This window comes from Macaca mulatta, chromosome 20, assembly GCF_049350105.2.
Source record: "Macaca mulatta isolate MMU2019108-1 chromosome 20, T2T-MMU8v2.0, whole genome shotgun sequence".
Taxonomy (NCBI): Eukaryota; Metazoa; Chordata; class Mammalia; order Primates; family Cercopithecidae; genus Macaca; species Macaca mulatta.
Window position 1 is genome coordinate 80,009,416 of NC_133425.1, and position 25,121 is coordinate 80,034,536.

At 51.6% G+C, this 25,121-nt stretch overlaps 2 protein-coding genes and 1 long non-coding RNA gene across 5 annotated transcripts; all 3 read left to right on the forward strand.

The window, feature by feature from the left end:
- Positions 1 to 1,730: 1,730 nt before the first annotated feature.
- KLHL36 (kelch like family member 36) lies at positions 1,731 to 16,468 on the forward strand. 3 transcript variants are annotated; one of them, XM_077987023.1, is made up of 5 exons: positions 1,731 to 1,866; positions 4,109 to 4,212; positions 10,401 to 11,511; positions 13,329 to 13,486; positions 15,129 to 16,468. In XM_077987023.1, the coding sequence occupies exons 2-5, from the start codon at positions 4,196 to 4,198 to the stop codon at positions 15,682 to 15,684; spliced, it is 1,842 nt and encodes a 613-aa protein (XP_077843149.1). In that variant the 5' UTR covers positions 1,731 to 1,866; positions 4,109 to 4,195; the 3' UTR covers positions 15,685 to 16,468. The 3 variants fall into 3 exon arrangements, with proteins under 3 accessions (XP_077843149.1, XP_014982207.3, XP_028697233.2); XM_015126721.3 differs by having other exon boundaries at positions 4,109 to 4,187; positions 10,438 to 11,511; XM_028841400.2 differs by lacking the exon at positions 1,731 to 1,866 and adding an exon at positions 2,053 to 2,117 and having other exon boundaries at positions 4,109 to 4,187; positions 10,438 to 11,511.
- A 1,090-nt stretch (positions 16,469 to 17,558) lies between these two features.
- Positions 17,559 to 19,801, forward strand: LOC106995103 (uncharacterized). The gene is made up of 3 exons (XM_077984767.1): positions 17,559 to 18,000; positions 19,137 to 19,203; positions 19,315 to 19,801. Exons 1-3 carry the CDS (start codon positions 17,698 to 17,700, stop codon positions 19,656 to 19,658), a joined length of 714 nt encoding a protein of 237 aa, XP_077840893.1. The 5' UTR covers positions 17,559 to 17,697; the 3' UTR covers positions 19,659 to 19,801.
- A 3,275-nt stretch (positions 19,802 to 23,076) lies between these two features.
- Positions 23,077 to 24,304, forward strand: LOC144338281 (uncharacterized). Its single transcript, XR_013412272.1, has 2 exons — positions 23,077 to 23,254; positions 23,544 to 24,304. It is a non-coding gene; the product is annotated as an uncharacterized LOC144338281 (long non-coding RNA).
- The last annotated feature ends 817 nt before the right edge of the window (positions 24,305 to 25,121 follow it).

The following is a 25,121-nucleotide window of genomic DNA, read 5'->3' on the forward strand; positions in this document are numbered from 1 at the left end:
GTGCCGGCCATACAGCATGTGTTCCCGAGAAGTCTGTTGGATGAATGAGAGGAGGTGCATGAATTCATGTCAGAACAGAGATCTACATGTCAGGGAACAGAGATAGAACAACGTGAGGATTAGCTTTGTCTGTGGTGGGGACAGGTCCAGGAAGGGTCAAAGATGGGCAAGTAAGGCTTGGAAGGGTGAATGTGTACAGTCCCTAAAGAAAAGGGGAGAGAGAGAGATGGGGGACAGCAATCCAGTGAGAACATCATTTAAAGGTCCTTGGCTCACACCTGTAATCCCAGCACTTTGGGAGGCTGAGGCAGGCAGATCACCTGAGGTCAGGAGTTTGAGACCATCCTGGCCAACATGATGAACCCCATCTCTACTAAAACTACAAAAATTAGCCAGGCGTGTGGTGGGTGCCTGTAACCCCAGCTACTCAGGAGGCTGAGGCAGGAGAATCACTTGAACCCAGGAAGTGGAGATTGCAGTGAGCTGAGATTGAGCCATTGCACTCCAGCCTGGGTGATAGAGAGACTCTGTCTCAAAAAATAAATAAATAAAATCAATAACTAAAAAACAAAGATCCTGTAAGTGGGCTGGGTGTGCTGGCTCACACATGTCATCCCAGCACTTTGGGAGACCGAGGGAGGAGGATCACTTGCGCCTAGGGGTTCAAGACCAGCTCGGACAACAAACTGAAACCCTGTCTCTATAAAAATCAAAGAAAAAAAAATAGCCGATTGTGGCAGCCGGCACCTGTGATCCCAGCTGCATGAGAGACTGAGGCAGGAGGATCACTTGAGCCTGGGAGGTGGAGGCTATAGTGAGTACTACACAAAAGAAATTGCTGATCCTTCAGCAGCCATTTCCCACTCCAGCAACTCCCCGCCCCTGGCAACCACTCATCTACTTTCTGTCTCTATGGATTGGCTTCTTCTGGATATTTCACATGCACGGAATCATGCAATGTGTGGTCTTTCGTGTGGGGCTTCTTTCTCTAAGTATTACATCCTCAAGGGTTATCTCGCTGTAGCATGAGCGAAGTGTGACGATAGATTGATCGATGAAGGTTACGTTCATTCATTCCACACGTATTTACTGAGCACCTACTGTGTGCCAGTCTGGGGGGTCCAGTCAGGAATAGAACTGACAGTAAACCCTGCCCTGGAGGGTTTCTGGTAGGAAGGAGAGACAATAAACCGAATAAACCAGTACATTCTTTGGAATATCAGACGCTGATAAGAGCTCAAGTGAAGCGTGGGGTTGGAAGTTGGGGTGGAGAGAAAGGGGGGATGTGACTTTAAGCAGAGTGGTCAGCAAAGGCCTCCCCGCAGGGTGGCCACAGGGACGCTCCAGCTCAGCCCGGAAGGAGGCGAGAGGCGCGGTGCCCGTCCCGGCGACTCCGGACCAGCAAGGAGGTCCCAGCGCACGCGTCAGTGCCTCGAGGCCCGGGACCCTGCGTGTCCCGTCCCCGCCGTGGCCCTGCGTCCGTAACGGTGGGTGGCACCAGGGCGCATTTCGCGCGGCGGGGCTGCGGCCTGCCCTTGAAGGGACGGAATCGGGCGTCGTGGTGGGGTAGACACCGGGGATCCCCGGAGCGCGGACGAGGAGGGCGTCCACCCCGCGAGCTCACCCCACGGCCCCCGCGCCCCGCCCTCGGCCGCAGGCCCCGCCCCGCGCCGCCCGGCCCCGCCTCCCCGCGGCCGCCGCCATTGGCCACGCGCGCCGCCTCCGCCCTCGGCCTCGCACTTCCTGGCGGAGCCATGGCTGCGCAGCGGGCCGGCCGGGGGGCTCCTGAACCAGGGCCCCGCAGCCCCGACCGCCCGGCCCCGCCGCCGGGGCTGTCCCCGCCGCGATCGTAGCGCGTCCTGCCAGGTGGGCCTACGCGCGCGCCCACCCTTCAGCCCGGGACCGCCGGGAAGCCGCGCCCGCCAGGGGCGGGGGGCGGGCGGAGATCGGAAGGGTCCCCGGCCCCAGCGAGCCGCGAGCCCCCTGCGCCCCTTGGTGCCCGGGGCGGGCGGGTGGGCGAGTGGGGCGGCGCGACTGGGGGAAGAGGCCAGGGGAGGGGCCGCCGCCCCCGCAGGTGACACAGGTGCGGCCTGTGCGTTCCGCCCCGCGCGTGGCAGGTGAGTGGCCCCCGCCCCGGGCGGTCCCGACTCCGCCTCCGCCTCCTCGCCTCCGGCTGGAGCCTGCCTGGGCGGCCGTTGAGCTGAGTTCCGCCTGGGCTGCGGGGTCCGAGTGAACGACAGCGGCGTCCCCGGAGACCCCGCGGGCGAGCCGGTGTCAGCAGCGTCGCTTTCTCCAACGCTGAGGTCGGGAGGGAGCTTGGGAAGGAGGCTCCCTGGGAGCCCCCCCGTCCGGACGGGGCCTGCGTTCCCATGTTTACTGGAAGACCTTTTCCAGTGACTTGGGATTGTCACTGTGTGTGTGGGTGGCCTTGACCCTTCACCTGCTTCCAAAAAGCGTCGGAGGCCGCTGACATCCAACACGCGTGGAAGTCAGCCCGCACCCCCACGCACTTGCAGGAGACAGCAGGGAGCCTCCGGCCCCGGGAACTCTCTAGGTATCTTGGCCTAGAAAAGAAAGCGTTGAGCGTTAGAGGGCCTGGCTGAGCCCGGGCAGGCTGCCTGGGGCGGTGGAGAGAGAGGCACCTGCTGCTTGCTGCTCTGTGACCTTGGGCAACCCCCCCCCGAGGCACCCGAGCGCCGGGTCTCACTGTGGGAACGACGGTGGCACCTGTCTCAAAGGGTGAAGGTGGAATGAAGTTGGGTCCGCGGTGGGCACTGCCCGAAAGCTGGGTTTCTTCTCTTCCCTCTCTGTGCTCTCCAGCATCCTAGGGGTAGTCAGGAGGGCCGGGAATGGGAACAGCTTGTCGTTGTCACAAAGTTTCTAGTTTGTCAAGAGGAATCTCGTTGTCCCTTCTCTCCCTAGGGGAGTTGCACAGGACGGACTGTGCCCGAATTCATTCCTTCCATGGGAACACTGGAGTGGCCTCCCTGTGTCCCCAATTATCTAAGAACAGTGCTGACTTCTTGTCACATTGTTCTTTATTAGTAAAGACAGTGTGTTCAATAGGTAACAAACTCTTCTCCTGAACTCAAATAGCAGGGGGGAAAATCCTCTTTAAAACCTTAGTCTCAGTGTGTGACTTGTACTAATATTAGTTGGCCAAGTCCCTTCTCTGTGTTCCCCTCCATCCTTGAAGCACTTGACCGCCCCCCCACACCCTCCCCCACCCCCGCTCCCGCCACACCAAAGCCTAACTCTGCCTGTAGTGATCCCCCCTCCAAGAGCCAGGCAGTGCAGCCTAAGAGTTAAGAGCATGGACTTTTCCCTGACCTGGAATCCCAATTCTGCCAGTTCCCAGCTGTGTGACACGGGGCAGGTTATTTCACCTCACTGCTGTCAGCATCCTCCAGTCACAGTGCTGGCCTCATGGGGTTGCAATGGGGACTAAGTGAGTGAAGCCACAGAGAAGCACTTGGGGACAGTGTGTCTAGAATGTACTGTGTACATGGTAGTCATCACTGTACCACATCCTCACCTGTATCATATTTTCAAAGTGTGATGCTCTCGAACCCCGGGCCTCATTCAGCATCGTGTCATGGTGATGGATCCAGGTTTTGAAGCTGGACAGACCCAGGTGTGATTCTCAGCCACTTACTAGCTTTGTGACCATGAGATCAGTATCCTCATGTGTGAAATGGGATAAGCGATATCAGCCTGGCCAAGTGTAATCTTTGTGGGGGTTAAATGAGATGGCACATGTAAGTCCCTTAGTTTGGTTCTAGGACTGTAGTCTGGGCTCCGAAATTATAACTTATCATTATAACCTCGGTGTAGCCAAAAGGTAATTATTTGTAGGAAGTGAACTAAATGACATGATGTCAGATTTTAGATGATAAAGGAATGCAAGTTAAATGTTCTGTCCAATTCTAACAACCCGATGAGCTCTCAACTCAGTGTAAAAGAGTTCTTTGTAGTGCACGGTCCTCCCTCCCTCCTTCCTCCGTGTGACTGTTTTCACTGTCGTCCTTGGTATCTGCTAGCAGAGCCTGAAATTAATGAATGAGCTAGAGTTATGACTGCATGCTCAGAAATCCTGTTCTTCTCCTAGGGCTGAGATCTCTGTAATGATGGAGGGAAGCAGGCAGACGCGAGTGTCTCGGCCATACAAGATCAGCGAATCATCCAAGGTCTGTGAATGTTCACTCACCACCTGTGCAAATTGCCTAAGAAGTGTGATCCTTTTTCTGATTCACTCATTTCTAATCACAGACTGATTTTTTTGTCATTGGTGTTGTCAATCTCCTTAATGACAAGTAAAGGTGGAAATGGGCAAGGAGCGGAAATTGTCATAAAATCAGAGAGTGGGAAGTGTGAGGGATGTTAGAGACACTATGGCCAGACGTCTTCGTTTTTCAGTGTGACATCCCAGAGCTTTCTCTTTGTGACAACTTGACCCATTCATCAACCCAAGGAGGTGGATGGGACAGGAAGAAAACTGGGTTGGGGCTCAAAAACTCCAAGGATAGGTGCATTGAGAACTCAGCCTTCTATCTTAGGGTGAGGGCAACACATTGTGTACCCGTACCCCAAGGGCCTGGAGTCCTCTTCCCTGGTCATGATTCCCTGGAACCCAAGAGCAAGTGAGGGTGAGTTCCCCAGAGCCAGGCTGCTGGGGGAGTTCTAATTAGAAATACGTAGCCTGTTCCCATCTGCCACATTAAAATCCAAGAGCCAGACCCGGCTGCTATACTTTCCACAAACTCCTGTCCCCACAGCTGCTGTTGATAAAGATGGGGGGAGCCATTGGTTCGAGGTTCCTGGTAACCTGTCTCCTCATTATAGATATTCGTAATGCCCTCAGTTCTTTAGAGGTGTCCCTCTTGGAGGTTGAATCTTATGGTTACCTCAGATCATGGATTCTCTTGAGTATGATATTGCCCTGAAGTGGCAGAAAATTGATTCTTGGGAGGGTGGGAGGAATTTTACTCCTTTTGTGCATAAGACACAATTATACATACAGTACATGAGCAGACATACAGTGCATCTGTGATGGTAAAATTTTGCTGGGGAGGCTGTGAGTGAAAAAAATCTTAAAAGCCTTCTTGGGGGGCAATAATGAAAAAGGCACAGAAACGCTTCTTTAGATGCAGGGAGCTGGGAGCAGCCTACAGAGTTGAGACAAGGAAAAGAGATTCTACAGATTCTAAAAGAAAAACTGGCTGTCATTTTCAATAGAGGTTGGTTCTCCTGAGAAATGACCTCCTATTCTCACGTGAGTTCCCCAAGAAGGTTCCTGCCAAGCCCAGCTTTATCGAATGTGAAAACCCGGAGCGGTCTCGCCGCTTACTCAAAAGGGCTTTGTTTTGGAGCTTGGCCTGGGAGACAGTGCTGCTTTCTAAGTTTGACAGCACTAGAAATCTTTGTCCCCTAACGCCAGGACCCTGAGTTTGTTTTTCTCTGAACTGAATCTCTTAGGACTAGGGTTCTGTATCACTGGATTATGTTTCTAACTCTTTTTTTTCTTTCTCTTTTTCTTTTTCTTTTTTTTTTTTTTGAGACAGAGTCTTGCTCTGTTGCCCAGGCTGGAGTGCAGTGGTGTGATCTTGGCTCACTACAACCTCTGCCTCCCAGGTTCAAGCGATTCTGCTGCCTCAGCTTCCCGAGTAGCTGGGACTACAGGTGCGTGCCGCCACGCCCAGCTAATTTTTGTATTTTTAATAGAGACGGGGTTTCACCATGTTGGCCAGGATGATCTTGATCTCTTGACCTCGTGACCTGCCCGCCTCGGCCTCCCGCAGTGCTGGGATTACAGGCGTGAGCCACCATGACTGGCCTGTTTCTAACTTTTTATTTTTAAAAAGTGTACCCATGAATTTCTAGACATTAAACACACCTATGTCACCAGCACCCAGTTGGGCAAGAAACAATACTACCAAACCCTCCCAGTTGTTACACTCAAGATAGTCACTGTCGCAACCCCACCGCTGTCTGCTTTAGAACTTTATCTAAATGGGATCCGAGGTTGGGTACACTCCTGTGTGGTTTCTTTTGCACGACATTGTGCCTGTGAGCCTCACCCGTGTTGCTGCTTTAGTTTAGTGGTAGATTGTGTATTCCAGCATGTTGGCATCTTCCCACTGTGTGACCACACTGTTCACCTGTCTGCCCTAAGACGTGTTGCTCAGCCAGGCACAGTGGCTCACGCCTGGAATCCCAGCACCTTGGGAGGCCGAGGCAGGAGGATCTCATAAGCTCAGGAGTTTGAGACCAGCTTGGACAACATGGCTAAACCCCATCTCTACAAAAGATACAAAAATTAGTCGGGCCTGGTGGCATACACCTGTAGTCCCAGCTCTTCAGGAGGCTGAGGTGGGAGGCTCACTTGAGCCCAGGAGGTAGAGGTTGCAGTGAGCTATGATCCCACCACTGTACTCCAACCTAAGTGACAGAGCAAGACCCTGTCTCAAAAAAAAAAAGTGTTGTTCCATGTTAATGCTAAATTCTTTTTCCACATCTAATACCCTATACCTGCTGCCTCCTCCCAGGTATAAGCCCCTGACAACCTGAGTTTCTCCCTCTGCTCGGCCTTGCATTTGATTAAGGCACTAAAATAGGAAATAGAGAAATGAACAGGACTCATATCATCAGAGAATGCTGTAGGTTGGAGCTTCTAAGTTACCTGAAATGGGGAAACTTTGTTACCAATGTCCCTTTAAAATTGATACATTGGCCAGGCGCAGTGGCTCATGCCTGGAATCCTAGAACTTTGAGAGGCTGAGGTGGGTGGATCACTTGAGGTCAGGAGTTCGAGACCAACCTGGCCAACATGGTGAAACCCCGTCTCTACTGAAATAAATAAATATATGTATGCTGGGAGCAGTGGCTCATGCCCGTAATCCCAGCACTTTGGGAGGCCGAGGCAGGCAGATCACCTGAGGTCAGGAGTTAAAGACCAGCCTGGCCAAAATGGCAAAACCCTGTCTCTGCTAAAAATACAAAATTAGCCAGGCATGGTGGTATATGCCGGTAGTCCTAGCTACTCAGGAGGCTGAGGCAGGAGAATCGCCTGAACCTGGGAGGCGGAGGTTGCAGTGAGCCGAGATCACACCATTGCACTCCAGCCTGGGCAACAAGAGTGAAACTCTGTCTAAAAAAAAATTTTAAATTAGCCGGGTGTGTCACGTGCTTGTAATACTAGCTACTTGAGAGGCTGAGGCAGGAGAATCGTTTGAACTCGGGAGGTGGAGGTTGCAGTGAGCTGAGATCGAGCCACTGCACTCCAGCCTGGGAAACAGAGGGAGTCTCTGTATCCCCCCCCAAAAAAAATAAAAATAAAAAAATAAAGGAAATCATGTGCCTTTGTTTTTGGAAAGTTGTCATCTATGCAGCTGTGCTAAAACACCAGAAGCAGATTGCAGCTGATTGTACCCGGGTGCAGCATCATTCCAGCCCACTTAGAACAGAAACCCAGTTTTGGAAATAACACTGCTCTTGCCCCCTGCCCCAGCTAACTGGAGCTGGTGGCTCCCCGCCGCAGCCATTAACTGGGGCTGTCGCCAGTCCTACCCTCTGGGCTCTTTCCCTTTTTACACTGCAGTCTGGGGTTGTGCGTATCTCCATCTAAGCGTGGTAGGTCAGCACTCTCACCAGCGTGGAGACAGCCAGGGGTCCCGGGTGGCAGATAGCCGCCTCATGCCCTCACTTGCGTCTCTCAGGCCACTAAGCCTGTACTGTGACTTCATCACCAGCCACTGTAGTACTTTTTAATTTCCTTCCTTCAGCTCGTACCCAACAGGGGCCTCCGTCAGTGTCTGTAGAAGCACAGACCATTCCTGCATAATTAGAAGCTGAGACCTGGCATGCTGGCTTATACCTGGAATCCCAGCACATTGGGAGGCTGAGGCAGGAGGATTGTTTGAACTCAGGAGCTCAAGACCAGCCTGGGCAATGTAGTGAGATCCCATTTCTACAAAAAATAAAAGTAAAAAATAGCTGGACGTGGCGGCACACACCTGTAGTCCCAGCTGCCAAGGAGGCTGAAGCGGAGGGATTGCTTGAGACTAGGAGTTTTTTTGTTTTGTTTTGTTTTGTTTTGTTTTTGAGATAGCGTTTTGCTCTTGTTGCCCAGGCTGGAGTGCAATGGCTCATTGCAACCTCCGCCTCTGGAATTCAAGCGATTCTTCTGCCTCAGCCTCCCGAGTAACTGGAATGACAGGCATCCACCACCACACTCAGCTAATTTTGTATTTTTGGTAGAGACGGGGTTTCACCATGTTAGTCAGGCTAGTCTCGAACTCCTAACCTCAGGTGACCCGCCCATCCCAGCCTCCCAAAGTGCTGGGATTCCAGGCATGACCACCATGCCCGGCCAAGCCTAGGATGCAGTGATCTCTGATCTACTGTTGCATGCCAGCCTGGGCAACAGAGCAAGACCCTGTTTCTAAAAATGAGAAAGACTTTGAAAGCCCAGTATAGGCCAGCCTGGCTCTCTCTGCGAGTATCCACGATAAATAGAGATCTCCATGCATGTGACCTATGAACCAAAAAGCCAGCCTGGAGTGGAAGAGCGGGTCAGGCTGGCCCTCTGAACTTGGAAGGAAATGCCAGGTCGTATCTGTGTGGCATCCTCCACAGGTTGTGAGAACGTGGCCTGCTCCTGTAACATGGACGGAGACGTTGCTGTTTGAATTGACTGGACGTGGAAATAACCACAGGGAAATAAAGTGTCTCAATGACAAATGCATGCATGGCAACAAAAAGAAGATTCAAAAGGGAAGAAAAAAATAAAACCCACTGCTGTAGGACACATGCTAAGAAGTAACTTTTAAGAATTCAGAGCCTGGGCAGCTTAGGGAGACCCTGTCCCTCCAAATTATAAAAATCAGATGGGCGTGGTAGTGTGTGCCTGTAGTCCTAGTTACTCAGGAGGCTAAGGCAGAAGAATCACTTGAGCCCAGGAGGTCAAGGGCAACATAGTGAGACCTCGTCTCTACAAAAAATTTTTTTGATTAGCCAGGCGTGGTGGCACACACCTGTAGTCCCAGCTATTCAGGAGGCTGAGGTGGGGGAATCACCTGAGCCCAGGAGGTCCAGGGTGCAGTGAGCTGTGATCGTGCCACTGCACTCCAGCCTGGGCAACACAGTGAGACCCCATCTCAAAAAAATAAATAAATAAGTTGAACCACATAGTTGCTAATACCTAATAGCCCTCGGTCAATTTTCCTCCTCCCACCACATTTCCCGTCTTCAGGCTTAGTGCCCAGCCAGTTCTTTACCTCAGTCACCCTGGAATAGACTGGCTATCTATCTATGTGATAGTTTTCAGTTATCTGTTTCTCCCTATGTTGAATTAATTAATTAATTAATTTAGAGACAGGATTTGTTTTTGTTGCCCAGGCTGGAGTACAGTGGTGCAATCATGACTCACTGCAGCCTCAAGCTCCTGGGCTTGAGCGATCCTTCTGCCTCAGCCTCCTGAGTAGCTGGGTCTACAGACAAATGCCACCATGCCCGGCTCATTTTAAAATATTTTGTAAAGACAGGAATCTCGCTATGTTGCCCAGGTGGGTCTTGAACTTCCTGGCCTCAAGCGATTCTCCCATCTCAGCCTCACAAAGTGTTGAGATCACAGGCAGGAGCCACCATGCCTGGCTTGAATTGTTGTCTTGTTTGGTTTTGGGTTTTTGTTTGTTTGTTTGTTTGTTTTTTGGTTTGTTTGTTGTTTGTTTGTTTTGTTTTTTGGTTTTTCGTTTTTGAGATGGAGTTCTTGCTCTGTCTCCCAGGCTGGAGTGTAGTGGTGTGATCTCTGCTCACTGCAACCTCCACCTCCTGGATTCAAGCAATTCTCCTGCCTCAGCTTCCTGAGTAGCCAGGATTACAGGCACACGCCACCATGCCTGGCTAAATTTTGTATTTTTAGTAGGACGAGGTTTCACCATGTTGGCCAGGCTGGTCTCAAACCCCGAGCCGGGCACGGTGGCTCACGCCTGTAATCCCAGCACTTTGGGAGGTCAAGGCCAGCGGATCACGAGGTCAGGAGATTGAGACCATCCTGGCTAACACAGTGAAACCCCGTCTCTACTAAAAATACAAAAAAATTAGCGGGGCGTGGTGGCGGGCGACTGTAGTCCCAGCTACTCAAGAGGCTGAGGCAGGAGAATGGCGTGAACCCAGGAGGCGGAGTGAGCTTGCAGTGAACCGAAATTGCACTACTGCACTGCAGCCTGGGTAACAGAGCGAGACTCCGTCTCAAAAAAAAAAAAAAGAAAGAAAAAGAAAGAAAGAAACACCTGTACTTCCTGCAGTGCCCTCTGATGCAGCATTTTATTTCCTGTTTTCTTCAATTTCATTTTGTTGAAAATACTGGTCAGGACCCACTGGGTTGGACCAGGGCTGAGCAGGCTGCTGTGCCGTTTCTCATGTGTCTTCTCTGGCCAGGTATACCGCTGGGCCGACCACTCAAGCACGGTGCTGCAGCGGCTGAACGAGCAGCGACTCCGCGGCCTCTTCTGCGACATTGTCCTGGTGGCCGATGAGCAGCGTGTGCCAGCCCACCGCAACCTGCTGGCCGTGTGCAGCGACTACTTCAACTCCATGTTCACCATTGGCATGCGGGAAGCTTTCCAGAAGGAGGTGGAGCTGATCGGCGCCTCCTACATCGGGCTCAAGGCCGTGGTGGACTTCCTGTACGGCGGGGAGCTGGTGCTGGATGGCGGCAACATTGACTACGTCCTGGAGACGGCCCACCTTCTGCAGATCTGGACGGTGGTAGACTTCTGCTGTGAGTACCTGGAGCAGGAGGTGAGCGAGGACAACTACCTGTACCTGCAGGAGCTGGCCTCCATCTACAGCCTCAAGCGGCTTGACGCCTTCATCGATGGCTTCATCCTGAACCACTTCGGCACGCTGTCCTTCACGCCCGACTTCCTGCAGAACGTCTCCATGCAGAAGCTGTGTGTCTACCTGAGCAGCAGCGAGGTGCAGCGGGAGTGTGAGCACGACCTCCTGCAGGCCGCCCTGCAGTGGCTGACGCAGCAGCCCGAGCGCGAGGCCCACGCCCGCCAGGTGCTGGAGAACATCCACTTCCCGCTCATCCCCAAGAACGACCTGCTGCACCGCGTCAAGCCAGCCGTGTGCTCGCTGCTGCCCAAGGAGGCCAACTGCGAGGGCTTCATCGAGGAGGCCGTGCGCTACCACAACAACCTGGCGGCCCAGCCCGTCATGCAGACCAAGCGCACGGCGCTGCGCACCAACCAGGAGCGCCTGCTGTTCGTGGGCGGCGAGGTCTCCGAGCGGTGTCTGGAGCTCAGTGACGACACCTGCTACCTGGACGCCAAGAGCGAGCAGTGGGTCAAAGAGACGCCGCTGCCCGCCCGGCGGAGCCACCACTGTGTGGCCGTGCTGGGGGGCTTCATCTTCATCGCCGGCGGCAGCTTCTCACGGGACAACGGAGGGGACGCGGCCTCCAATCTTCTTTATAGGTATGACCCCCGCTGTAAACAGTGGATCAAGGTGAGATTAAAGCCGGATTATTTCTTTTCTCTTGAGGACTCTCTCGGTTTCCTTAACCTAGCCTTGACTTTCCTTACCTCTCTGGGGCCTTGACAGTCACTATCCTGCTTCTGAATGAGGTGTGACTATAAAGTGGCGAGCAGCATACCGTGGGCCTACACCCTGGACAGGGAGAGGGAGAGCTGACCCACCCCCTTCGAGGGGTCCGTCGTGGTTCAGAGCTGCGCTGCCTGGTGGGGCTTTCTGTGCAGATGGAAGGGTCTGTGTCTGTACTTCCCCATATGGTAGCCACAGCCACATGTGGCGACTGAGCGCTTGAAATGTGGCCAGTGCGACTGAAGAAGCCAATTTTCAATTTCATTTCACTTTACCTGATTGGTGTGCAAGTGTGTGTGGCCACACGAGGCGTGGCTACTCTGTTGGACAGTAGCCTGGGTCTAGATGTTTGATCCGTGGTTCAAGGTCCCCGGGTCCTGGAGTCTCTGGGGGGCTCCTCTGGAAGCATTTTGGGAGATAGTTTAAGGAGGCCACCAGGGCTCACACCTGGCCCTTGGGCACGCATTGTGGCCTGATTCTGGGAAGAGCGTGGGCCTTGACGTCAGACCTGAGGTCTCATCCCAGCCTGGCTAAGTCATAGCTAGGATATTTTAGAGTCTTGTCCTCTCCACATTTTGGATTCCCCTTCTGGGAATACATGGGGGACAGGGAGTGCAGTAGCTCATGTTGATTGGCAAGCCCCTGGCATAGGGAAGGTGTCTCCTTTCTGCTGGGAGCACTCTCCAGCCACCCGCTCCCCCCGGGACAGTCGTGTCAGCCTTTATTCTCACACCTCAGCGTCGCGCCCAACTCAGTGCTGTTCTTAGCTCAAAACACAGTCAGAATGGACTCCAGCTGACCTTTTGATTTTACTCTCAGAAATCTGAGACCGCCCTCCAAGGTCGAAGTCTCACCACTGGACAGGGTCCCTGGCTTTGGACCCTCCTCCCTGAGGCCTGGCAGCAGCGGCGGCCTGAACCTCGCCTCCCGCGGGAACTTGTTCTTGCTCCCTGTGTGTTTGGCTTGGATTCGTTTAAAAAAAAAAAAAAGTTTCTACTTTTATTTATTTATTTATTTTTGAGACAGAGTTGTTCCGTTGCCCAGGCTGGAGTGCAGTGGCACAGTCGGCTCATTGCAACCTCCGCCTCCCAGGTTCAAACAATTCTGGTGCTTCAACCTACCTAGTAGCTGGAATTACAACCTACCACCACGCCTGCCTAATTTTTATATTTTTAGTAGAGACAGGGTTTCACCCTGTTGGCCAGGCTGGTCTCGAACTCTGTGACCTCAGGTGATCCATCCACCTCGGCCTCCCAAAGTGCCGGAATTACAGGTGTGAGCCACTGCATCTGGCCTCTTCTGTTTAATTTCCTGTGGAATGCCACATCCTGCTCTGTTAACACAGAGTGGCAGAGCAGCACTAACTTTACAGATCTGATGCCGGGAGGGGAAAGATGAATTTTTATTTCAGAAAGCCACTAGATCAGCAATTCTGACCCGTGACCCACAGAGTTCCCGTCCACGAGGCTGACCATATGACCAGACAAGTGTGGGGGTTCAGAGCGTCTCCATCCCACTTTTGGGGATTCAGAGCATCTTGGGGAAACCTCAGGGGCTCAGAGCTCCCACCTGAAGAAGCCCCCTTTGTTCAAGTGCAGTTCCCTTTCCCAAACATTCTCCGGGACTGTGTGTTCCGCAGACACATTTGGGAAACGCAGCGCCAGATGTTGATGCTGTCCCGGGTTGGGGGAAGGGAAGGTACAGGTATCTCACCTCCACAGGTGGCCTCCATGAACCAGCGCCGTGTGGATTTCTACCTTGCTTCCATCGAAGACATGCTGGTGGCCGTCGGCGGCCGGAATGAGAATGGAGCGCTCTCTTCGGTAGAGACGTACAGTCCGAAGACCGACTCCTGGTCCTATGTGGCGGGCTTGCCAAGGTGATCTGGGGCTTGGTGGAAGGCTCTCCAAATGGGATGTTTTTATGGGACATAGTTCAGTCCACGTGCCTCACTTTCTGGGCATGTCGGCCTCCAATTCCAGGAGCGAAATCTTCTGGCTTGTCAGGAAGAGTGGGTACACTGTGAGGGGCAGAGGGTGTGGTGGAACACAGTCCGAGCTCCGGTTCCAGACTTAGGGCAAGGGTCAGCTCTGCCGCCACGACGGACATCCCTCCGTGGCTGAGTTTCAGAGGGTGAGGGCCTGACCTGAGGATCTCCCTGAGCTTGGGCAAGAGGAGCTCGAAGAGATGGGGGTATCTGCTAGATCTAAGCCGCAAGCACGGGTCTTCACCCCGCTCAGCCTTTAGTTCCTCATCTGTAGAGGGAGACGATAATCGTACCCACCTCACAGCACTGTTTGCAGAGCCGATGCGGTGCTGCTCGGAAAACCTGCGCCCGCATGCAGGGAGTGCCCCAGGGTGGCCGCCTCACCCTCCTCAGTCTCGCCTGCCTTCCGGTGTGCATGTATCGAGCATTTATTATCTCCAGGGGATTAGCAGAAGGTGCACACCATTTTTTCCACCAGCTCCCTGTTGCCACCCCCAGCAGTGCACTTTCTGAACCAGTCTTTGCTGTGGAATACATCCAGGTGTCCCCAAGAGTTAGAAGTGTGCGGGGTAAGCGCTCGCGTTTTTGTTTTTCTAAGACGGAGTCTCTCTCTGTCGCCCAGACTGGAGTGCAGTGGCACAGTCTCGACTCACTGCAATCTCCGCCTCCTGAGCTCAAGCAATTCTCCTGCCTCAGCCTCCTGAGTAGCTAGGACTGCAGGCGCCCGCCACCACGCTGAGCTAATTTTTGTATTTTTAGCAGAGACAGGGTTTCGCCATGTTCGCCAGGCTGGTCTCGAACTCCTGGCCTCAAGTGATCCACCTGCCTAGGCCTCACAAAGCGCTGGGATTGCAGGCGTGAGCCACTGCACCTGGCCATATTGATCCTTTCTTATTCACTAAAGGCCCTGGTTTATATCAGGGTTCCCACTTCCTGGCACAGTTCTGTGGATTTTGAGGAACACAAAGCAACATGAATCCACCATTACAGCCTCACGCAGAATCATTTCACTGCCCTAAACCCCCTCTGTGCGCGCCCTGTCCATCCGTCCCTCCCCTCTCCCCACAGCCCCTGGCAGCCACTGATTTTGCTGTCTCTATGGTTTTAAGCAAAACTTTTCCTGAGTGCCAGCGCAGTTAGAATTGGACTGTATGTCGTTATTCCTCTTTGATGTGCGATTCATTGGGTGCGTGTGTGCCTGCTGGCTCATTGCTCTAGTCATTTCCAGCCATTGTGAAAGGGGTGATGGTCCTGTGATTATTCCCATTTCCCAGATGGGGCAAGGGAGATTCAGAGAGAGTGGAGCTGGGTTCTGGCCCAGGCGGCCTGACTGCAAAGCTGTCCGCTTCCCCGCCCTGCCCGCCATTTCTTTGCTAATGACGTCTGCTGTCTATAGAGTGTTCGTGGGGTGCCCACTGCCTGTGTTCTTAAATCCTCATGGCTCCCTAAGACGGCAGGCTGTTCCCTGGCTCGGGGAGGGTAAGCCTGGCACAGCCCTGAGCTCGCTCTCTGTCTCCGCCCATCGACCCTGCAGGTTCACGTACGGCCACGCGGGCACCATCTACAAAGACTTCGTGTACATCTCTGGGGGCCACGACTACCAAATCGGCCCCTACCGCAAGAACCTGCTGTGCTACGACCACCGGACAGACGTGTGGGAGGAGCGGCGGCCCATGACCACGGCGCGCGGCTGGCACAGCATGTGCAGCCTGGGCGACAGCATCTACTCCATCGGGGGCAGCGACGACAACATTGAGTCCATGGAGCGCTTCGACGTGCTGGGCGTGGAGGCCTACAGCCCGCAGTGCAACCAGTGGACCCGCGTGGCGCCGCTGCTGCATGCCAACAGCGAGTCGGGCGTGGCGGTGTGGGAGGGCCGCATCTACATCCTGGGCGGCTACAGCTGGGAGAACACCGCCTTCTCCAAGACCGTGCAGGTGTACGACCGAGAGGCCGACAAGTGGAGCAGGGGCGTCGACCTGCCCAAGGCCATCGCTGGCGGGTCCGCCTGTGTCTGCGCCCTGGAGCCGAGGCCAGAGGACAAAAAGAAGAAAGGCAAAGGCAAGAGGCACCAGGACCGGGGCCAGTGACCCCAGCTGCGCCTCCTGGGACCATCCTCACCATCATATCCCAGGGCTCTGTAGACCAGCAGCAACTTCTTAGTATTCCGGAAACATTATGTACAACTTAGCAGCTTTTTTTACTTTTATGATTCTTGGTATTTCTATGATATCACAGTAACCAATTAAATACTCTCTGTAACTTTACATATCTTGCTCGAATAACTAACCCAGGCAGTGAGCAACCCCTTGTATCTTTGCAGGTCTTTGCCCCATGTTACAATTCCTCATGGGTCCTTGCTAACCGTCTCCCTGAGAGTAGCTGGCATGGGGGTTACACAGAAATTTCTGTAGTGAAGCTTGGGGCCTCAAAGGGATCTCTTAGATCACCTAGTCCAAGCCTCCCCAAACCTGGCTGAGCTTTTAAGAATACAGATTCCTGAGCCCCGCTCAGAATTATGGAATCCAAAACCACCAGGAACGGGGATGAGGCGGTGCCCAGAAACTGTATTTTAACTGGTTCTTGGAATTCTGGGCTTCAGCCACATCTGGGAATGACTGGCAAGGTCGAATGTGTTTGTTTTATAAACGACTGCACAGACACCCCCACGAGGGTGAATGAGTCAGTGACCAGGGGCCACGCAGCTCGCTGGACTGTCAGGTGAGACGTGGTGACTTCCTACCGGGGAGCTGATCTCCGTATCCCGTGAACATTGTTTCTGAATAATTCCATCTTTCCTCATTGGACACCTTCTTGAATTGTAAAACGTTACAGGTAACCAAAAACGAAAAAAGGTGTGAAGCTCGTTATGAATATTTTTCTGTAATTTGTGCATTTTTTTTCCTTTTCTTTTCTGAACCCACTGTCTTTTATATTACTGATGTACTGAGCTCCCAAATCTGTTTATTTATCAGGAAAGAAAAAGCGAGTGCTATGGAATTTGCCGTTGTTCTCTATGACTCTATCTTGAGGAGCTGTTGAAAGCTCCTGCTCAGAGGACAACGTGTGGATCCCTGAGAAGGCAGTGGAGGTCTCCCTGACTCCCACGCCAGGTCCTGCCCCAGTTTTCTGCTTCTAAGGAGTTTTGTGCTGCTGGGAAAATTCTCGAACAAATCCATGTGTTCCCTCATCCCCCCTCCCCCCGGCTTTAGCCACAGGGTTAGATGGAATACCCTCCAGGCTCCTCCCGGGTGATAGGGCCATTCAGCCTCTGAGCTGTTCATACCTGGATGGCATCCCCTTCAGGATGCGGAGCTGGCCTGCAGTGACTCCTGCAAACAGTTCCTAGAGCAGGTATCAGGGTCGCTTGCCCTTTAAGAGGGCTCCTAGCTGCTTGAGCGGATGAGAAATGCGCAGAACTATGGGAGGATACGAGTGTGATGGGCTTTAAGCATGAGCCAAGGAAGGCATGAATGAGCTGTACCTCACCCAAGATCTGACGGCAGAGATCAGTAAACTTCACGATGTGCTTCATCTCAAACCCTAGTCTAACGCCAGTCTTCCTGCAGACAGTTCCGAGAGCAGGTCTCGACGTCGCTTGCCCTTTAAGAGGGCTCTCGGCTGCTCGAGTGGGTGAGGATCAGTGTGTGAAGATTGATATTAGACTAGGAAAACAAACCTTAGTTAACTTTTATTTTCATTTCTGCTGCAGCTTTGCTGCACCTCCTTTCTCTTCCCTTCAGGGTTTACTGTGGTTCTCACTGGTCTGTTTCTGTAGCCTTCCAGGAGAGAGGAGAGCATTTTGGGGACTGAAAGCTTCAAGTTCCTGCCAAGGAACTGGTTCCTGCCCTCGTGGTTGGTGAGGAGGGTAGTCTGCATATTTAGCTAGCTAGTTATTTGCATGTGAAGTCCCCAGAGGCTTACAGACTGTTGAGAGGTTCTGCAAGGCATGCAAACAAACAGACCAACAGGCTGGAAAGTTCTTGGAGCTCTGCAGCATTCCGGTGTGTGAAAGGCTCTGAGAAGTCTCAACCCAGCATTTCCAAACTTCTTTGAGCCTAAAACTCTTTTCTCTCATACCTGGTCCCAGACCCCCACAAAACATGTTTTGCAGAACTTCTGCCAACTTTGGGATAGCTTACCCCCTTCCTATTCTGGGAAAGGTTTTATTGCTTGCAGACCCCTCAGAAGCTAGCGTGTGGTGTATGTGGGCTGTTTTCCCCAGCTCAGCCTGGGTCATGAACAAACGGGCAGTTTGGCCTGAATCTTGGGGCAGGTTGGGGAGAGCACATAGACTCTGTGATTTGGGGAGTGGGAGAGCTTTGACCTTGGGGAGAGGAGAGCCATTGGTTTTTAGCCTAAGCCGGCTCTTTTACGTTTTGCTTCTGGGACTTGTCCCTGGAAATGTGTGAGCTTCTGGCCTCAGTTCTGATTTTCTTGTGCCTCGTGAGTTACATACGACATCCTGCGCCTAATATTTTGTGATGTCTCTCCCGATACTATTAAGGTGGTTTTGTAATTTGCGTGGCTTAAAATCTAATGTTACTAAGGTTGGGAGCACTCCTTTGAAGGGAGGATAAACAAGTTTCATCTTGTGAGCCAATTTCTAATATTTGATGGTGGCTACACTGTGACAAGAAAGGTTTTGAGCTTGTTTGGGGTCAATGGATGGGCACAAGAGTGCCCAGTGGCGGTACCTGGGCCAGGTTTTTGTTACTTGTCTTTTTAAGTTGAAAATTCACCCTTCTGTGCAGTCCAACTGAAAATGAAAGAGACCACGCCTGGGCAACATGGCAAAAACCCATCTCTACAAAAAAACTACAAAAGATTAGCCAGGGATGGTGGGGCATGCAGTAGTCCCAGCTACTTGGGAGGCTGAGGTGGGAGAATCACCTGAGCCTGGGAGGTTGAGGCTGCAGTGAGCTATGGTCACACCACTGCACTCTAACCTGGGTGACAGAGTGAGACCCTGTCTCAAAAGAAAAAAATGGTTTTTAACTCAAATGGGCAGAGTTTAGGCTGTACCTATGCGGTGGCCATTTGAACCTCACAACAGTGGGGTTTTAAACTAGTGACAAAGGCACAGGTGCTTGCAGGCTGCCATGTTGAGATGGAAACGGCCATATGTGTCATCATGTTAAACTGACAAGTGTTTCAAGCTGTTCTGCTGGAATTTTGAAGACACCTGGATCTTTTTTTTTTTTTCAATATTTCAAAATAAGCATGGCAGGCTTCTATTGAGGTTTGAACTTTTCTCATTTCTAAAGAATTAGAGTTGTAACTTCGTGTTAGTTGTAAGTTTGGAGTTTGGTCGTCACCCAAGTTGGAAAGCTGTTTGCTTAAGACATAACTGTATTATAATAATAGAAGGGAGGGAGTAGAAAGCTGATGAACCCTTGTTGCTTATAGCAAACTTCCTGCTGTTTAAAATGCACAGAGATTATTTTATCAACTGACTGTACTTAGCACGCAATTGGTATTTTCATTGTTCTACCATTTTATTGAGGCTATCAAGTGGGACTTCAGACCTTGCTCTGAGCAGAACCACATGTGTATTTATACCTACGGGATATTCAGCTTTGAGATGGGCACCCAAATGCTGAGGGGAAGTGGGGTCCATCCTCTGAGGTCCAGGGTCCTACTTCGTGAGCTCAGGTGTGTTCACCTGTGGTTCAGTGTACCTCGACCCCTAAGCCAAGTGATCGTTCAGTGACTTGCAGCAATGTGGGAAGTGAGGGGACCCCTGCCATACCCCCCAACATCCGCTGTAGAGCACCGACCTTCATCCCTCACCCTGGTCCTCCATGGTGCAGCAGCATCTCATGGGCCTTGCGGCTCTCAGAGCTCGTGGTTGGAACCCTGTCCACTTGTCCCAAACCTGGAGGGGCAGCTGCAGATAAGGTTTGGACCCCCTGGTGTCTCTGTGGATTCTGAGTGCCCGGGAGGGGAGGGGAGGGGGGAAGGTGGCATCCTGGCCTCCAGGATAAATGCCTGGAATATACGGCAGCGCCACGGGCACTTGGAGACCCTGTCCTGCGCATCTGCCAAGCCTGGCAATTTTTAGAGTTTTTTGAAATGTTTTGATACTTTTTGATACAATTTGCTAATAACTGTTTTATAGAATGCCTGACGGGGGTTTTCCACCTCATCCCCTTCCTCCGGCCCCTTGATTTGTGCTGGACAACAGATGGCCAGTGGTCAGCACCAGGACCTCGCCTCGTGTGGCTTTGTCTTGGATCTTGCCCTTCTCCGTCACTGATGCGATGCAGCTCTAGAATTTCGTGAAGCTGCATGCAAAGTTGCACGCAGCCCATGGGTATGACTGTCTCAGGCCCCCAGCTGATTTGCCAAGAGGAAACCTTAATTCCCTTGAGAGGGTCTGCATTTCTTCCAGAGCTCCTACCTCAGTGGTGTGCACAGAGTTGGAGAGACACCTGAGGGCCGGTCCACGTCTCACCTTTGCCATACGGGTCATTTCTTGATCAAATATATGACTGGGGTCCTGGTTTACTCCCGTCCACCCTTTCTTTTAAAGTATTCTTAACATGAAATCCACAAAAGCAGAAACAATGAACCATTCTTGCACTTTACAGAATCATTGTCCTTAGCTTTAGAGGTTGTTAATTTTTGTTGTTTTTAACATGAATAGAATGTGTGGTTCTGAAGGTGTGTGGGGGTCTCAAGAAATTGTCCTTTGGGGCTGGGCGCGGTGGCTCACACCTGTAATCCCAGCACTTTGGGAGGCCGAGGGGGGCGGATCACCTGAGGCCAAGAGTTCGAGACCATCCTGACCAACATCGTGAAACCCCGTCTGTCCTAAAATACAAAAATTAGACAGTCGTGGTCGCCTGTAATCTCAGCTCTTCAGGAGGCTGAGGCAGGAGAATCACTTGAATCCAGGAGGCAGAGGTTGCAGTGAGCCGAGATTGCACCACTGCACTCCAGCCTGGGTGACAGAGTAAGACTCTGTCTCAAAAAAAGAAAAGAAAAGAAATTGTCCTTTGGTTGCCTTAGTTACCAGAGTTGAATGAATGTACATATTTCGGTAGTTGGGGGGGAGGGCAGAGCGGATAACCCCTTCCTTGTCTGTTTCCTTTGAGAAAAGACGCTCCAGGCCGGGCGCGGTGGCTCAAGCCTGTAATCCCAGCACTTTGGGAGGCCGAGACGGGCGGATCACGAGGTCAGGAGATCGAGAGACCATCCCGGCTAACACGGTGAAACCCCGTCTCTACTAAAAAATACAAAAAACTAGCCGGGCGAGGTGGCGGGCGCCTGTAGTCCCAGCTACTCGGGAGGCTGAGGCAGGAGAATGGCGTAAACCCGGGAGGCGGAGCTTGCAGTGAGCTGAGATCCGGCCACTGCACTCCAGCCTGGGTGACAGAGCAAGACTCCGTCTCAAAAAAAAAAAAAAAAAAAAAAAAAAAAAAAAAAAAGACGCTCCACCTTTTCTCAGTTACTTAAAGCCATCTTTACAGATTGCTTGTAACGTGAGGAAAGAGTCCTGTCCTTTGGATTGATGGAGGTTAAGTCATCAACCACTAGCCCCCTTTCAAAATCAGCGAGACATTTGATGATTAAGTGATTCATTGGGTATGTTCTGGCTACTGACGTTACTGAAATCTGCAATCGTGTATGTTTTTTAATTTGTTGCTTTTGTATTTGTAATTTTATGACATTCGAAGTTTCTGTGTCTTAACTCTTTTTAATTAATTTTCTGCACGTTGCTTTTTTCTCTGTTTTTAATTCCATACAGAGTATTCAATTCTTGAAACACATTAAAATAATTTGCTTGCTAGGGTATGGTTTATTTTATAATTACATTCCTAGTCTTGTGTGGTTATTGTAATGATCTCTGGTCCTAATTTCTCTGCCCGTATGAAAAAGAACCCCTTGCATGTTGATCCTAAATATAATTTGGAAATTAACCAGACTTCCTTTTAGTGTTGTGGGGAGGCTGGGACATTTCAATTCTGCTTTCATTGTGTTTCTAATTACTGTATTTTGCCAGGAATTTCATTCAGATCCTTGATTGCAGCGCTAAGTCCCCGTGACCTGAAATGAAACTATTTGCTTAAATGTGTGTCAACTGGGGTAATTTGATTAGAAAAGAAACACAGAAACCAAGGGAAACAGCTTATGACAAAAGGTGTGCTATCTTTATCAGAAAAAAATGCAATCACTATACTATAAGAACCAGCTGTTTTCCTTCGGGCGCTTCCCTGTCTTGCTGGGGTTTTGCAGGGCCACCAGCAGACAAGCCCAGGCACGGCTGTGCACCCTTTCCTTGTCCCTTTGGCAGGTCAGCATCAGGAGGATGCAGGAGGGGTACCTATGCAGCCATAACGCCTGGTAAGGTAACGGTTAGAATTTGCCTCTGAGCCAGTGAGCCCCAAACAGGACCCACTGCCAGGTGCTGACTTCCTCACCTGGATTCTTTCGCATCCGCTTCAGAAGCATCTCAGGTTAGGTTGATAGTCTCCCGATTTTCCAGGTGAAGAATCCTGAGCTCAGGTTAATTACCTTACCCCAACTGAATTGTCTTCCCCAACACCCCCCGCAGCCAGTCAGTCGTTGCCTTGGTTTGGGTTCTCTTCAATGCAGAACCTTAGACAAGGACTTGGACACAGGTAGGGTGGAGAGGTGGTCCCCTGGAAGCCAGAATGCCACGGGAAAGGAGAGAAGGCCCACGAGAAGGTGCTTTATTGCGAAGTAACAAACCCCAAGCCACAGCTCCCAACGATATTTATCACTGCGGATGACTCTGCGGGTTGACTGGGCTTGACTCAGAGGCTCTCCACTGAGGCTCCTGCACGGTCACATGGTCATGGACAGGTAGTGGCTCTTGAAGGCGTGAGTGAGAACACACAGCTCCTCCAGCATCTCCCTCTCCCTTTCTTCTCTCTCCCTCTCTCCCTGCCTTCTCACTTCCCCTTCTCTTCCCCGCCCCCCAATCTCTTTCTCTCTCTTTTTCTCCTTGTTCACTTTGGTCTTGCTCTCTCTGGTCTCTTCACTTGACCTCATCTAGATTTCTTACATGGCAGCCAAAGGCTCCCAGAGCAAACGTGACAGGTGTAATGAGCAGAGGCCACGTGGCTTCTTCCAGCATCTCCTGGGAAGTCAGAGACTCAGGTTTGCTGCATTTCACCCCTTGAGGCCATCAGAAAGACTCCCCCAGGTTCAGGTTGCTGGCCCTGCGAGAGGTGTCAGCTGTGTCTCCTCCCTGACCCTGGAACCCTGTCTGCAAACCACGGGAGGAGCTGGGTGCAATGGCTCGCACCTGTAATTCCAGCACTTGTGGAGATCTAGGTAGGTGGATCACTTGGGCCCAGGAGTTTGAGACCAGCCTGGGTAACACAGGGAGACCTCTGACTCTATTAAAAATATATATATATATTTTTTTGAGACAGTCTTGCTGTGTCACCCAGGCTGGAATACAGTGGCAGGATCTCAGTTCACTACAACCTCCACCTCCTGGGTTCAAGCGATTCTCCTGTCTCAGCCTCCTGAGCAGCTGAGATTACAGGCACGTGCCACCACACCCAGCTAATTTTTGTATTTTCTTAGTAGAGATGGGTTTTCGCCATGTTGGCCAGGCTGGTCTTGAACTCCTGACCTCAGGTGATCTGCCCATATCAGCCTCCCAAAGTGTTAAGATTACAGGCATGAGCCACCGCGCCTGGCCCCTTTTTTTTTTTTGAAACGGAGTCTAGCTCTGTCGCCCAGGCTGGAGTGCAGTGGCGCGATCTTGGCTCACTGCAAGCTCCACCTCCCAGGTGATTCTCGTGCCTCAGCTTCCTGAGTTGCTGGGATTACAGGCGCCGACACCACACCTGGCTAATTTTTGTATTTTTAGTAGAAACGGGGTTTCACCATGTTGGCCAGGATGGTGTCAAACTCCTGACCTCAAGTGATCCACCCCCCTCAGCCTCCCAAAGTGCTGGGATTACAGGTGTGAGCCTCAGTGCCCAACCTACGTTGTATACTTTCAGTGTATACAAGTCAGTGGGTTTTAGTACATTCATTTGTGAAATATCTCAAAATACAACCTTTTAAAAAAAGCTCTGCAGGGGAAGAATGTGCAGCAAGTTAGAGGAGCAAAGTGCTGAGAACGTGGTGAGAAATGGGAGCTGGCATATCACAGAAGTCTGTGAGCTCAGGAAGGAGGTGATCTGATTCGTTTTCAAAGGAGAGCTTTGGCAGCTGCTGGGTGTGCGTGTGTGTGTGTTCACGTCTATGAATTTTGACAAATAACCAATTATTCACAGAAATCAAAGCCCATTAATGGATGCATGGATAAACACAATGTGGTCTGTCCATGCAACGGACTATTATCCAGTCCATAATACAGAATTAAATTCTGATCCACGCTACAACATAGATGAACCTTGGAAACGTGATGCTGAGTGAAAGAAGCCAGACACAAAAGGCCACATGATGTATGATTCCATTGCTGTGAACTGTCCAGAATTTGTCAGAACAGGCAAATTCAGAGACAAAGTAGATTCGTGGTTGCTTAGGGCTGGCGTGGGGACGAGGATGGATGGGGAGCAACAGCTCAAGGGCACGGTATTTATCTCTGTGATGATGAAAATGTTCTAAAACTAGGTGATGGTTGCACACAGCTGTGACTGTACAAAAAATTGAATCGTACACTGTGGGTGAAATGTATAGTATGAGAATGATATCTCAATAAAGTTGTTTAAAAAGCAATATTTCCCTCCATTCTCGGAATTCTGTGTATTGGTCTCCTAGATAGCTACAGGGTGAGAGGCGGAATTCAACTTCCCTGCTTAGATTCTAAAACTGGGATTAAAACAGTGAGATGAGACTAGAAGGCAACTGTCATCTCAGGTCTGCGTGAGAGCAGAGCTCAGGGCATCCTCTAGGGGGCGCCCTAGAGCAGCAGTCCTGAAAATGTGGTCCCTAGAACAGCAGCTAAGTACCAGTGGGAACTTAGCAATGCAAACTGTCAGGTCCACCCCACACCAGCCGAATCAGCCACTCCTGGGGTGGGGGCCTGGCAATGTGTGTGTTTACAAGCCCTCCCGGTGATTTTTTCTTTCTTTTTCTTTTTCTTTTTGAGATGGAGTCTTGCCCTGTTGCCCAGGCTGGAGTGCAGTGGCATGACTTCTGCTCCCTGCAACCTCCACCTCCCAGGTTCAAGTGATTCTCCTGCTTCAGCCTTCCAAATAGCTGGGATTACAGGTGTGCGCCACCGCGCCCAGCCAATTTTTATATTTTTAGTAGAGACAGGGGATTTCACCAAGTTGGCCAGGCTGGTCTTGAACTCCTGACCTCAAGTGATCCACCCACCTTTGCCTCCCAAAGTGCTGGGATTACAGGTGTGAACCACCTTGCTTGGTCGTCTCCTGGTGATTCTGATGGCTGCTCAAGTCTGAGAACCACTGTTCTCCAAAGGTATCTGTCTCCATTCTCTACCCACAGACCTTCCTAAGCTAGGAGTCCCTGCCCATAGCCAACAGCTGTGCCTGGCTTGCTCTGGCCGAAACCTGAACCATGGGGCTGC